General features: G+C 39.1%; 1 protein-coding gene across 2 annotated transcripts in view; it reads right to left on the reverse strand.

Moving 5' to 3' along the window:
- Positions 1-11,511, reverse strand: part of mast1b (microtubule associated serine/threonine kinase 1b) — a 53,270-nt gene extending 41,759 nt beyond the window's left edge. The window contains exon 1 of one of the 2 annotated variants that reach the window (XM_024272161.2): positions 10,764-11,511. In XM_024272161.2, the coding sequence (XP_024127929.1) occupies positions 10,764-10,802 (39 nt within the window). In that variant the 5' untranslated portion in view covers positions 10,803-11,511. The remainder of the gene's footprint in view (positions 1-10,763) is intronic. The other variant, XM_024272162.2, reaches the window with a different exon arrangement.
- Between the last annotated feature and the right edge of the window lie 1,777 nt (positions 11,512-13,288).

Below are 13,288 nucleotides of genomic sequence, written 5' to 3' on the forward strand. Positions count from 1 at the left end.
TGGATTAATGTTATGGACTAGATCTGCATGTTAAAAAGTCCCACTCCAATCATTTTTGATCTACTGTAAAAAAAATATATAATTATTCCCAGTGGTCTTTCAGTTATAATAATGCCGTTTTTAGCAAAAATCTAAAAACCTGTGTTGTTTTCTAGGACGTAGTTTCTGCAGAGCGGCAGGAGTTCATCAGAAATTCCCCTCTAACGCCTGGTTCACATCGCAATCGGAAGCACCGCAGAACAGAGGCCGCTCCCATTTGGCGCCCTTGTTAATATATGGTGTAGTTTACAGACCCGAAGCGCCGCGGTAAAAGCCCGGTTCTTTCTCCTTGCAGTTCACCATAGACTTTCAAGGGTAACCTTTAAATCAACATTTTTTGTCTGTTGACCTCTATAAATGGGCTGTCTGTTAGTGATGGTCAATTTTTTAACATATTAAAATGAATTTGTTTAATTCTTGAAAATATAGTCAAAGACCATAAGTGTGCGCCCCCCCTACAGGTTGAATTGAGGTATGACGTTTGAATTTCATGATTGCTCAAACCATTTAAGTCCCACGTCATTTCAGAAGTCTCACATCATGATCTGCAGCTCCAGTAATGATAACAGTCCTGTTCTCCAGCCACACCCCTCTGACTGGATTTTCATATTTTGGCTGTGGGTGGAGTCAGCTTCCAACTTCCCTGTATGGTTATCCTTTAAAGAACAATTTAGAGTCACTAACTAACCTATGAAACATATTTTGGACTGTAGGAGGAAGCTGGAATGCCCAAATAAGGCCCACACATGCACGAAAAGACCCAGCTGGGATTTCAACCTTCATATTGAGAGTGCTAACCACTACACCACTGTGCAGCCTATGATGGAATTTGGGAAAATCATAAGATACATCAACTGGGTTAACAATAATAGCAGACTGCTTATTTTCAAATTTTAAAAGTGACATTCAGTATTCATAAGGACTGTGTATTTATATTATGAACACGCTGCTAGAATACATCTTTATCTGAATGGTGCCATATTTATAAGGATTTGTGGGAAGAGCAGGAGAGAAATGTGAATTATTTACCAACTTTTATGCCAAATGATAACCTTATTTTAATAATATGTAAGAATAAAAGCTTTTAGCTTGAAATATCTGACATTACTAATCAAAAATGACAGAAACTGTTGCTGATTAGTTGTAGTTTAAACACAACAGTGATTCAGTGAGATGTTTGTGCTACACCTGTCACAGATGGAAGCATACCTCACATTCTCTCCTTCTAAAACCACGTGGACTGAGGCGTTTATTAAAACACCAGCATGACACCGAACAGCACAAAAAGACTGCAGCACAGCCTGGGTCCCTGCTAACCTCTGAAGTAGAGCAGGACACAGAGGGGATGCAGACAGAAAACAAGGGTGGAGAAAGAGATGAGAAATGGTCGGCATGGGGCATTCTGCTGTGGCTCTTCAGTCTTATCCAGCTGTTTACTGTGGGGCATTACTCATAGCAGCAGATGCAATTCTGCCATCAGTTGCTTCACACCCTCTTCTGTCACACAGGTTAATGCTGTTAGGGGATGTTAGCCGCCCACTGACCGGCCGCTCAGCCCGGTCAGTGCAGTTGTTATGTAGAGCAGGGGTCCCCAAACTACGGCCCGCGGGCCAGATCAGGCCTCCAAATTTGGCCTGGCCCCCCTCAAACTATCAGAAACGCTGATCAAGAACCACATAGAGCGTGACTTTTTATTCCACCCTTCTACAGTCTGAACTATGACGGGAGAGGATAGACTATATATTGGTTTAAAAGTGATTAACCTTTTCTTTATTATTATTTTTATTCCGTAAGTTTTTTTTTTTTTTTTTGGATGTCCATAGCTCTTTAGCTCCTTGAGCAGCTCTTTTTATACTAGCTTTTTTGACTGTTTTGGAAATAAAGGGATTTTAAGCTGTTTTGGAGTTAAGCTAATATTTTAGGGACCCCTGGCTTCTGTTCTTCAGAGTCAAGACACTGATTCCTGCGATAACGAGTCTAAATCGTGACAAATTACCTTAAACTGGAGCAGAAATGAGAAAATAATTCCAAAAAAACTGCAGATTACAAAAACCATATAACCTCAGATGCAGACAGGACAGAGTCAGCTGTCGTCTAAAAGCCACAGTGAAGCTCAGACCATCATTCAGACATATTAACAAGACATATCTGTTTTACTATTGATGCTCTACAATTAGGTACTGACAAAATCCACAAAGACTTCGCAACTTCCAGATGATAGAGGACATACATAAAGAAAATAAGGCTTAAAATTGCATTTCTGTGTATTTCTTTATTCAAATTGTAAGGAATGAGGTGCAGATAAAAAAATAAATAAATAAATTAAAAAATTGACGTTAAAAATACCATAAGCGTTACATATCTGTAATATTAGGTTGGGGTTTTGGGGGGCTGTATGCTAGTGGGAGAGCATGTAGACAGAGAGCTCTCAGCAACGAAGAGGGGAAGGGGGAGCAAAGTTGCACGACGTCAATGGTCCCACCCACAACTCAGAGGTGAATTTCATATTAACTCCTGCCGCTCTGCAGAAACTATATCGTAAAAAATGACATTTTTTTTTTACCATCTACCAAAGTAACTAAGTAATAGATTGCTGCAAAACAAAAAATAAAAAGAATTATTAATAGACACAAACTTGCTTTGTGAGCACAGCTAAATGGGGCCTACTTTAATCTATTTCCATTTGTCCTTCACTGATGTGACTAATGAGTTACCAGAGTCAAGGAGAACATGGCTTACAACAAAAGACGTAGTGAGGAAAGTTGCTACGAGCCCAGAACAGATGTTGGAGCAGCTGTTTCATTCAATGTGAACAAAAGCACAAAGGAAACCACCCTGGAAACAATACGAGACCTTCTGTACGGCTGTGGCAGTCATGAGCCTCAGGAGATGACGCTATCAGACGTTTCTGTTCCATATTTCGGGGTTTCAACCAATAAGCAGCTTTCTAAAACTAATACGTTAGTAACTGCAGGATAATAAGAGACAAAATTTAAAACAGACATTCAGCAGTTATCTATTCACCTAAAAATTATGTACAAAAATGTTCTGTTTTAGCTGGGCTGCACGGTGGCGCAAGTGGTTAGCGCTCTCGCCTCACAGCGAGAAGGCCCCGGTTCGACTCCCGGCTGGGAGCTTTCTGTGTGGAGTTTGCATGTTCTCCCCGTACATGCGTGGGTTCTCACCGGGGACTCCGGCTTCCTCCCACCATCCAAAAACATGCTTCATAGGTTAATTGGTGACTCTAAATTGCCCCTAGGTGTGAATGTGAGAGTGAATGAGTGTGTGATTGAGGCCCTGCGACAGACTGGCGACCTGTCCAGGGTGTACCCCGCCTTCGCCCATCAGTAGCCGGGATAGGCTCCGGCACCCCCGCGACCCCGAAAGGGACAAAGCGGTCAAGAAGATGGATGGATGGATGGATGGATGTTTTAGCTGGACGTACTAATTTTTAGGGATCATTACATATTAAAACCTATTACAAAAATGCAAATGAGTGATCAAATCTAAGCAAAAACACAAAAAAATGTTATATTTAATGACTGAAATGAAAGATAAAATGGAAAATCATAAAAAGAGGATTTCCTGACTCCTTCGGGTCACAGGATTCCTGTTCTTCAGCTGGACAAAACTTTTAGCTTCAATGATAAGTAGAATAATTTTTGCACGAGTTCTGTCAGCTGGCTGCTCCATAATCTTTTATTACTAAAAAATTAAAGCTAATGGTTCACTGTAGTTTTATTGTTCTGGTAGATCCAGACAGTAAAAGACCCAGATGGAACATGAAATAAAGTGTAGCACTTATGAACTCATCTTCCGCCCCCTTTTTTCATACATTTCCCAGCAATGAGCTCACTTTATAGCACAGTCAATATATTCTTAATTGAAAAAGCATCTATTATTAACATGGCAAAAAATTACTAAAATTTAAAGTCCCATTCCGGTTATCTTTGGATTTATTCTGAAGGTCCGGTGGTCTTTTCATGATAATGTTGCTATTTAAAGCCAAAATAAAAAAACGTGTTGTTTTCTAGGACATAGTTTCTGCAGAGCAGCAGTGGGCGGGACCATATTTACCCTGCCCCCACTTAGAGCCAACCACCTGTTTCCCGCTAGCTTGTGCTTACATCACAAGTTGAGAGCCGCCCCCTCCAGGAAGAGTCTGCTCCGCCCCCTGGCTAACATAAACACTTTCTCCGCGAAGCTAGCAGTGATCAGCTAGCTTCGCAATGGAGAAATGGAGCAGACTATTTCCTGTGGAGAAAGGGAGAAGACCGTTTCCTGGTGAAGAAAGGCAATAGAATATCTCTTGGTGGAAAAAAGGAGCTGACTATGTCCTGATGGATAAAGGAAGACAATTATTTCCTAGTGGAGAAAGGGAGCAGACTATTTCCTAGTAGAGAAAGAGAGAAGACTATTTCCTGATGGAGAGAAGAAGCAGACTATTTCTGGTGGAGAGCAGGGGCAGACTATTTCCTGCTGTAGAGAAAGGGAATAGACTAATTCTTGCTGGAGAAAAGGAGCAGACTATTTCCAGGTAAAACGAGGGACAAATTAGAAGAACTGGTTTAAAAATGGATTATTGAGCATAGATGGAAAGGTACGCATGTCTCCAGGAAAATGATCTGTATTAACGCGAAAAGAATTTTTGATAAGGAGATCAATGATGCGTCAAAGAGAAAAGAAACATTAACAGCCAGTGCTAATCAGAACAATGTTCTCATAATTTCAATAAATCCTGAAATGTTCATCTGGTGTTGTTTGCATTTTTTACAGAATTTGACCACAAAATGGACCCATTAGCCATCAACATTCTGTCAGTGCCAAATTTTGGAGTTAAACGCCCAGGCAAGACAGTATATACATCAATATTATTTTTTTAATGGATGTTTGGTTTTTATTTCATAAATAATTTGATTTTTTTGATGTCCCAAAGGTAATATATGATCATTTATATGGATATAGTTTACTCTGAAAGACTAAAGTAAATCATGGTATGGTCTCTTTAAACAGACAGCTCTGTTCCTTATCAAGAAACAGCAGGTGGATGCTTCTAAACCCGCTCTGAATCAAGTCTTCACATTTTGTCATAGAGAAAGATAAGCAGATACTGTGAAGGAAGAGTTCTGTTTGCATATGTGGTTTCTACTGTTTATTCAAAAGACCTTGGCTGTCCAGTGACTCCGCCGTGGTCCCTGAATGCCTCGCCTCGCTCTTTACACAGCGGCGCTTCCCATATTACAGCAAATGTGAATCAGTCTGAAGCTGTTCTTCCAGCTTGAACTCATTTTGTTTCCATTCCACTCGTGAATTGTGCTGATAAAAAAGGCAACTGACTCGGTAAGATGTGTTGATCAAAGCCTGACAAACACCACGTTGCTTGCTGTTTCAGGATTTCCTGAGGCTAATAAATAACTGTCTGATCTCTTTCAGCTCCCGGCTGTACACTGACAAGAGAGCATGTGAGCTCCACTATTTGTGTAAAACAGCTTAAACATTAATGACAATTCAAATGCCGTCACTGCAGGGGCACTCTTGACAAGCATTTGCTTGTACACACACATATATTCAAATCTAACCATGCACTTTTTTTTCTTAAAACCTTATAACTGCTGATAGATTGGATTCCTTGAAGTGCTTTTGCAGGAATGCAGAGTTTGTTCAATCTTTTCCTGACTAGATTGGGGTGTTTCTGCAAGGAAAAGTCATTCAGGGACACACATTTTGATGCACTATGCCAACCGACAGAGACGTTAAAGGGCTGTAAATAATCCTGTCCCCCTGGTACGGCCATAAGTTACACCCATAAAAGCTCCTTTGCAGTCGTGTCCTTCACGACACATCGGTTCCACAAAAGAAGCAACGAGGACAGAAAAAAAGAAGACCTGATAGTAAAGAAATAGCATTTGCTAAGCTGCAGGAATATAAATTCTGCTGCTGCTTACACATGATGTATTGGAAGGTCCGTTTCTACTGCAGAGCAGGGAGAAAGGGTTTGGCCAGCAGACGAGGCGGGAGGATCAATGGATGAGGAATGTGGTGCCAGGAGAAAGTGGTCAGAACAGCCATCACTTACATTAGCGACTGACTAGCTAGTTCAGGAACTTTCTCCAGGGTGGAGCTTTACCTTCAATTTGAAGTTAGCCATTGATTCAGACAAAATCTGTATTAGATTGGATTCAAACACACTGAAAACCAAACTGCTCTCATTAATTAATCTCTTCATTTTTGCTTTTAGGGAAGGATATCTAACTACAATAACATGTATAATGTCAAAATTGCAAGATTTATAATGATATAGCTCTGGACTGAACTCACTCACTTGGATTTCAAGGGAACATTATAAAGCAAAGATGCTCCTGATCTTAGACAGTGATAAATGAATCAATTCAAGATTCATTTTGTCTGCTTCGTAGGAGTAGCGTTGTGTCTACTTGGATTTATCAAGATGTTGCCTCATATTTGGTTTCCAAAGGATATTCACAGCCAGAAGCGATAGATTTTAATCTGGAAAGAAATGCAGCTGTGGAGGTTTTGTTGGTTTGCTCTGATAAAGAGAACAGTTTCCTGAACAAGATTGAGAATTAAGCTGAATTTGTTCTTAAGAACAATATTGTAACCTAATTTTTTATGTTTTTTTGTGATAAACAGAAATATAAATCAAAGTGGAAGATCCATAAGCTTAGTTTGAAAGCTGTTATGACTTTATTTAAAGACCCACTTCGATAAAAAAAAATGTTTTTAATAGGTTCTTGTGGTATTTTTCTTTTGACAGAGAACATACATAAAAAATTAGGCTCCAAATTGCAATAAAAAAAAAAATTCAATTGGTTGTAAGTCAGGAACAGACGCAAAAAAGCAGATTGAAAAAAACACTTAATTGTGGCGTAGAAAATATGCTGAGTCGCAAGCTTCCTGTTCCGCTCCATTCTGATGCATCCACTTGCTGACGAATAGATCCATGAACGTCTTTGTTTTCCTCGTCCGAGCTGGAATCTGGATCAAAACTGCACGACTGGATTGCTCCAATATTGCCTGCAATTTTTTGCACCACTGATGTTAGGTTGGAGGAGTGAAGGGCTGTAAGCTAGCAGGAAAGAGTGTGGACAAAGGGATGATGGGAAATAAGGGAAGGCTTACTCTGTGCCAACAGTCCTGCCAACAACTGAATTTCAAATAAATTCCTGCCGCTCTGCTGAAACTATGTCCTAAAAAACAACACAAGTTGTTAGATTATGACTAAAAACACAATCATCATATTTAAAAGACCACTAAACGCTTTTACAAAAGATTAAAAGATGATCAGGGAGGGGCTTTAAAGCTGAGCACAAATGACTATTGTCATGTGTAAGGGGAGCCATTGTGAAACACTAAGAATGCAGAAACACTGCACTATTGTGCGGTTTCTCCTTAAAGTTCAAGAGAATTACCTAAAAACGAACAAATAACAAATAAAAATGAGAGAAAATAATGCAAACGGAGTAAAAATGTTGATGTTTTAAATAAGATTCTGATTATTTTTAAGGATTTAATTGATAGAGAACCAAGAAACTTTGCTGATAAATGACAAAGCAAGTCAAAATATTTTATGTATTTATGAATGTCCTCCATCTATGAAAATATAAAATGTTCCGTTTTACAGATTAAGTTGATCAATAAAAGATAATGGAGTGTGAAGAAAAGAAAATACTGATAACTTTCCATCCTGAGGCTTCAGGCTTTCTTTCCTGACTCTGTGCCTTCATTTACACATTGAACTCCTGGAAGGGAAAAAGACGTCAGATTTAAACATTTGTTTTGATAAAGTCCATAGAGTGAATAGAAGAAAATTCCTCCTTTTTCTCAAAAGCTTTTATCTCATTTGAAAAAATGATTCAGTCTGTTGTACAGAATATTGACAGAAAAGGATAAATGATTGTGTTCCCTTCATGTCTACATACTGCAGCAGTGCACTATGGGTCTGACCTCTGACCCCAGCTGCAGAGGGCAGAGGCGTGCCACCATATGGTGCAGACAGGGTGACAGTGTGCGCATTAAGCCCGAGGGAGTGACAGTTGGATGATGAGACCCACGGGGATTGAACATAGCAGTTAACACAACACACACTTTCACCGCACAAAGACGACGAGCAGATGAGGAAAGATGCACTGATCCTTCAATATGGAGCATTTTAACGGTCGTTAACACCATAATATCTCTGTGGTCTATTCATCACAAATATTGACGTCAGGACGATGAGACGTGGAACCATCGCCTCATTTCCTCCTGTCTCTCCTTGGTTTCAGTAAATGGAGCAAGAGTGAATGAAATAAAACACACACACATGTGTGCGTTTGTGTGGAAGCCCACAGGAGGTTGCTGACTGCTCCTCACTTCACATGAGCGAAGCGCGCTGATGGGGAGGGGGTGCCCTGTGCTCACACAGCCTGCTTCATAATGGATGAACATTTGAACACGTCAGATCAACATGCATGAGTGGCCATTCATTACTTCCTTCAAGAGGCTCCGAGCGCACAGTCCAAAGTAGAAATGATCTTTATGGGAGTTTAACGAGGACACAGGCTTTAATGGAATTTAATAACAACCCACATGAATGCTTTACTGGATTTAAGCTCAAAATATTGGGATTTGATGCTTTGGAGGAAGAAATAATCATTTGATTGACCTTTACTGTTGAAAAAGTCAGTGAATAAGTCATCAAGACAATGAAATAATATAAGGAACTACAAAAGTTGCATTAAATGCATAATGCTAATGTGAATGCCTGGATGAGGTAGCTGAAGATTATGAATAAATCTATTTTAATTGCTGAATAATGTCATGGACATGCTGAATGTTTTGAAACCAAACTTGCATTATTTGCAGAAAGTGCAAAAAGAATTTGGAGAATTTCAAGAAAAAAATTGCAACATTGCTAAAATATTAGCCTAACCCCAAATTAGCCCAATAAAACCTCAGTGGATGCCAACCTAGCCAAAAAAAGCTTTCATGCTGCTAAAATAGCTTAATTCAGATTTTGCTCTTAAAAGCTAAATAAATGCCAAATTAGACACAAAAAAAAGGAAAAATAAAAAAGCTGGAACTTTGCTAAAATATTAGCTGAACTCTATTTAAATCAAAAGTTAAATCAAAAATCCTCAGTAGACGCTAAACTAGCCAAAGAAGCTACCATGCTGCTAAAATACTAGCTTAACACAAATATGCTTCAAATACCACCGTGGCATTAATTTCCTTAACATTCTAAATGTTTTAATACCAAAACTGCAAAGTTTGCATAAGATTTCAATAATTTTAAAAGTAAAAACATAAATGTATTGAACATGGTGAGTGTTTTAAGCTTAACTTGGAGCTTAACTTGGAATTGTCCCCAAAAAAGGCCAATAGATGCTAAATTAGCCAAAAAAAAAGCTGGCACAAAAAAGCTGGCACATTGCTAAAATATTAGCCTAACTCTAAATTAGCCCAAAAAAAATGAGTAGGTTCCAAAAATTTGCTTTAAAAACATCAGTAGAATAAAATGTCCTTAATTCTTGGCTTAACGCTTTGATACCAAACTTGCATAATTTGCTGAAAGTGAACAAATATTTTATTATATCACAAAATTTGCATTACATTTCTATAATTCCATAAAATTTCATAAATTGCATAAGTAAAAGTAAAAACATAAATGTATTGACCATGCTGAATGTTTTTAAGGTTAACTAAGAGCTTAACTTTGAGCTTAGCCCAAAAAACATCAGTAGATGCCAAATTAGCCAAAAAGAAAAGCTAGCACGTAGCTAAAATACTAGCTTAACTAAGAATTAGCCCCAAAAACGTCAGTAGATGCCAAATTAGCAAAAAAAAAAAGCTAGCATGTAGCTAAAATACTAGCTTAACTCAGAATAAGCCCAAAAAAACTTAGTAAATGCCAAAATAGCTACAAAAAAGCTAGCATGTCGCTAAAATATTAGCTTAACTACAATTTAACCCCCCAAAAAACCTCAGTAGATGATAACTTAGTCATAAAAGCTAACACAATGATAAAATAGCTAAAGTCAGAATGAGCTCTTAAAACCTAAATAAATGACAAATTAGCTTAAAAAAACTGGAGGCATTGCTAAAATATTAGCTTAATTTCAAATTAGCCCCAAAGAAACCTCAGTAGATGCTAACTTAGCCATAAAAGCTAGCACATTGTTAAAATGCTTAAATTAGAATAAGCCCCAAAAACCTCAGTAAATGCCAAAAAAAAAACCAACTAACATGCCGCTAAATTATTAGCTTAATTTAGCTTAACTCCAAATTAGCCCCCAAAAAACTGCAGTAGATGTTAACTTGGCCAAAGCTAACACATTGCTAAAATAGCTTGATTCAGAATGAGCTCTTAAAACCTAATAAATGACAAATTAGCTTTAAAAAGTTGGAATGTTGCTAAAATATTAGCTTAATTTATCGTATTCATGTTCAATGTGGCTGTAAATTCGCATACATTTTGTAAAATCTTAAAAACCCTAAAATGTACAAATACCAAAAATACTAGCAATAATCATTCATGTCTTTAACGAGATTAACGCCGTTTTACCAAGATTGCAGAATTTGCAGAAAGTCCGATTGAGTTTTTACGATTAAAAAATAAACGAAAAATAAAAATGAACAGTAGAGAGAAACAGAATTAATATAGTTGAAATAAAAGTCACAAACCAAGATGGAAATATGGTTGGTAAAGGATGGCAAAGACTCACCTGCAGCCTCCGCCGCCTGATAATCCCCGAGTCATCCATCGCTTTGGCTGACGAGGAGCCGCGGGGCTCCAGGCGGGGGGTCCCCCTCACTGAAGAGCCCCCTTATCCCGTCACTTATGGGAGTTTGTCCTCCGCGCGGCTTTGGCATCCAAAGTGTCCACAGCGGCGGCGTCCGGACGCGCGCTCAGGCCGGAGGGGCTGCGCGCACGCAGGCGGTCCGGGGTCAAGTCAAAGCGATCCACGACCTGTGTCACGCGCCCCCACTCTTCCTCACCTACAGAAAGGACATGACTCCGAGGAAAGCAGAGATTCTTGTTCTCACAGTTTCCCTCGTGACCAGAGTCCCTCTCCGCATCCTTGACATTTCGCCAGAGGTCTGCGCGCTTTGTTGGTGCTCAGCCTCTACAATCGCTGGAAACACGGCGTTCATCTGGGACGAAGACCCTCCCTCCACCGAGAAACGACAACCTCGGAAATGTCAGCTTCACTCCACACAAAGGACCGCGGCGGAGCAGCGCGGAGACGCGCCTCATCCACGAGCGCCGCGGTCAGCCTGACACCGCGGCTGATGCGTCGGGGAGGAGCTTGTCCTTCCCTGTAAACATCACCAAAGAGCTGCTGCGTCCTGCTCCCCCACCACCAGCCTTCAGTCCGAACGCAGCCCCGCTCGGCTCATACGTGCGCGGCTCTCCTGCGTCTGGAATGTGGAGGTCGAGGCTGCAGAACAGGATGTTTCTCTGACCGGGATTCCCCTTCGCCCCTCCTCCCACGTGAGCAGCTGCAGATGAATGGGAGAACATCATCCAACCCCCGCCACCCAAAACAACTGAGGAAATCCATGTTTTATTCTAACTTCCTCTTAGGCGTTTACTATGAACTTTGAGGGTTTGAGTCAAGTTGAGTTCTTCTCCAATTTCAGCACCACAGACAGAGACTGAACCCGATCAGGAAACGCACAGGATTCAATTCAAGAGGCGAAATAAAAAATTATTCCGCCAATTTCATAGATTTTTTTTTTTTTTTTTTAGTGATGTTGGATGAGAATCATTTATATTCTTTACTTCAGGTCCCACTGAAATGTTCAATGAAAGTGGAGCAGATGTAACAGAAAATTCCACTCTAACATTTAAATGACCTCATAAAAGGATTTGGTGAAAGTCCTCCTAATAGAAATTATCCCACATTCCTCCACTGCAAGACATACTTCTGACAAGTAAGCAAATAGAAACGGATTTATATGGCTCAATTTGTGCACAAAGATATAAAACAATAGAAGCATCACAACAAAAACATTCAAAGTCCTACTTTTTCATAGTGGATATTTAGTTATGATGTCTTTAGCAAAAAAAAAAAAAAACTTTTCCGTTTTCTAGGACTTAGTTTCTGCAGAGTGGCAGGAGTTTATTAGAAGTTCACCTCTGAGTTTTGGACGGGACTGTCGGTGCAGAGTAAGCTTCCACTGATTTCCCATCATCCATTTCTTCGCTCTAGCTTACATCCCCCAACCTAACAGTACCAATGCAACAAAAATATTGGAGCGATCAATCCAGCCATACAGATTTGATCCAGGTGTCATCTCAAGAACAACAACGACGTTCATGGATCTATTTGTCTCCAGGATGGATCAGAATGGAGCAGGAGACTTCATTGCTGCATCACAAAAGAAACCTAAAATGTAAATTTTTCATCTGCTCCTGATTTATCACAATTTGAATAAAGAAATACTCAGAACTGTTCTAGTTACATTATTTTATATGTGTCCTTCATTATGAGAAAAATGCTACAAGAACATTTTACTGTGAAAAACATCAAAACACAATTTTCATTGGAGTGGATCTATAAAGGAGATTTAAAAAAAAAAATACACTTTTAATTGAATTACAAAAAAAAGTTTGAAATGACAGTGCAGATCTAAACTTTTGAAAATGTAAATCCAGCTGAGAACAGAATTGAACCTCTTTATGAAATTTTCAGCTGGTTTCTGAAAGTCTGTTCTAGATCTGTGGAGCATAGAAGCTGAATGCCGCTTCTCCGTGTTTGGTTTAGCTCTAGGAACAGATTCAGATGACCAGAGAGGTCTAGATAGTACAGTATATACTGAGTCAGAAGGTCAGTCGTGTATTCTGGAGCCAAAGCAGCAGAAATTTAAAGTCTATCCTAGCAGAATGCCTGAAGACCTTAGAACTGGACGGATGTGATCTACTTTGGGTAATGTGAGAATTGGAGTTCTGAATAAACACGGTTTTATTTTATTTTATTTTATTTTATTTGTCCGTTCCTTCATTCCTTCCCTCCCATTCATTCATTCATTCATTCATTCATTCATTCATTCATTCATTCATTCATTCATTCATTCATTTATTTATTTATTTATTTATTTATTTATTCCTTCTTTCATTTATTAATTTGTTCATTAATTCATTTATTCGATCATTCATTCATTCATTCATTCATTCATTCATTTAGAAATTCATTCATTCATTTATTCATTTATTTATTTATTCCTTCTTTCATTAATTAATTTG

The sequence above is a fragment of the Oryzias melastigma genome, linkage group LG8 (assembly GCF_002922805.2).
Source record: "Oryzias melastigma strain HK-1 linkage group LG8, ASM292280v2, whole genome shotgun sequence".
Classification (NCBI taxonomy): domain Eukaryota; kingdom Metazoa; phylum Chordata; class Actinopteri; order Beloniformes; family Adrianichthyidae; genus Oryzias; species Oryzias melastigma.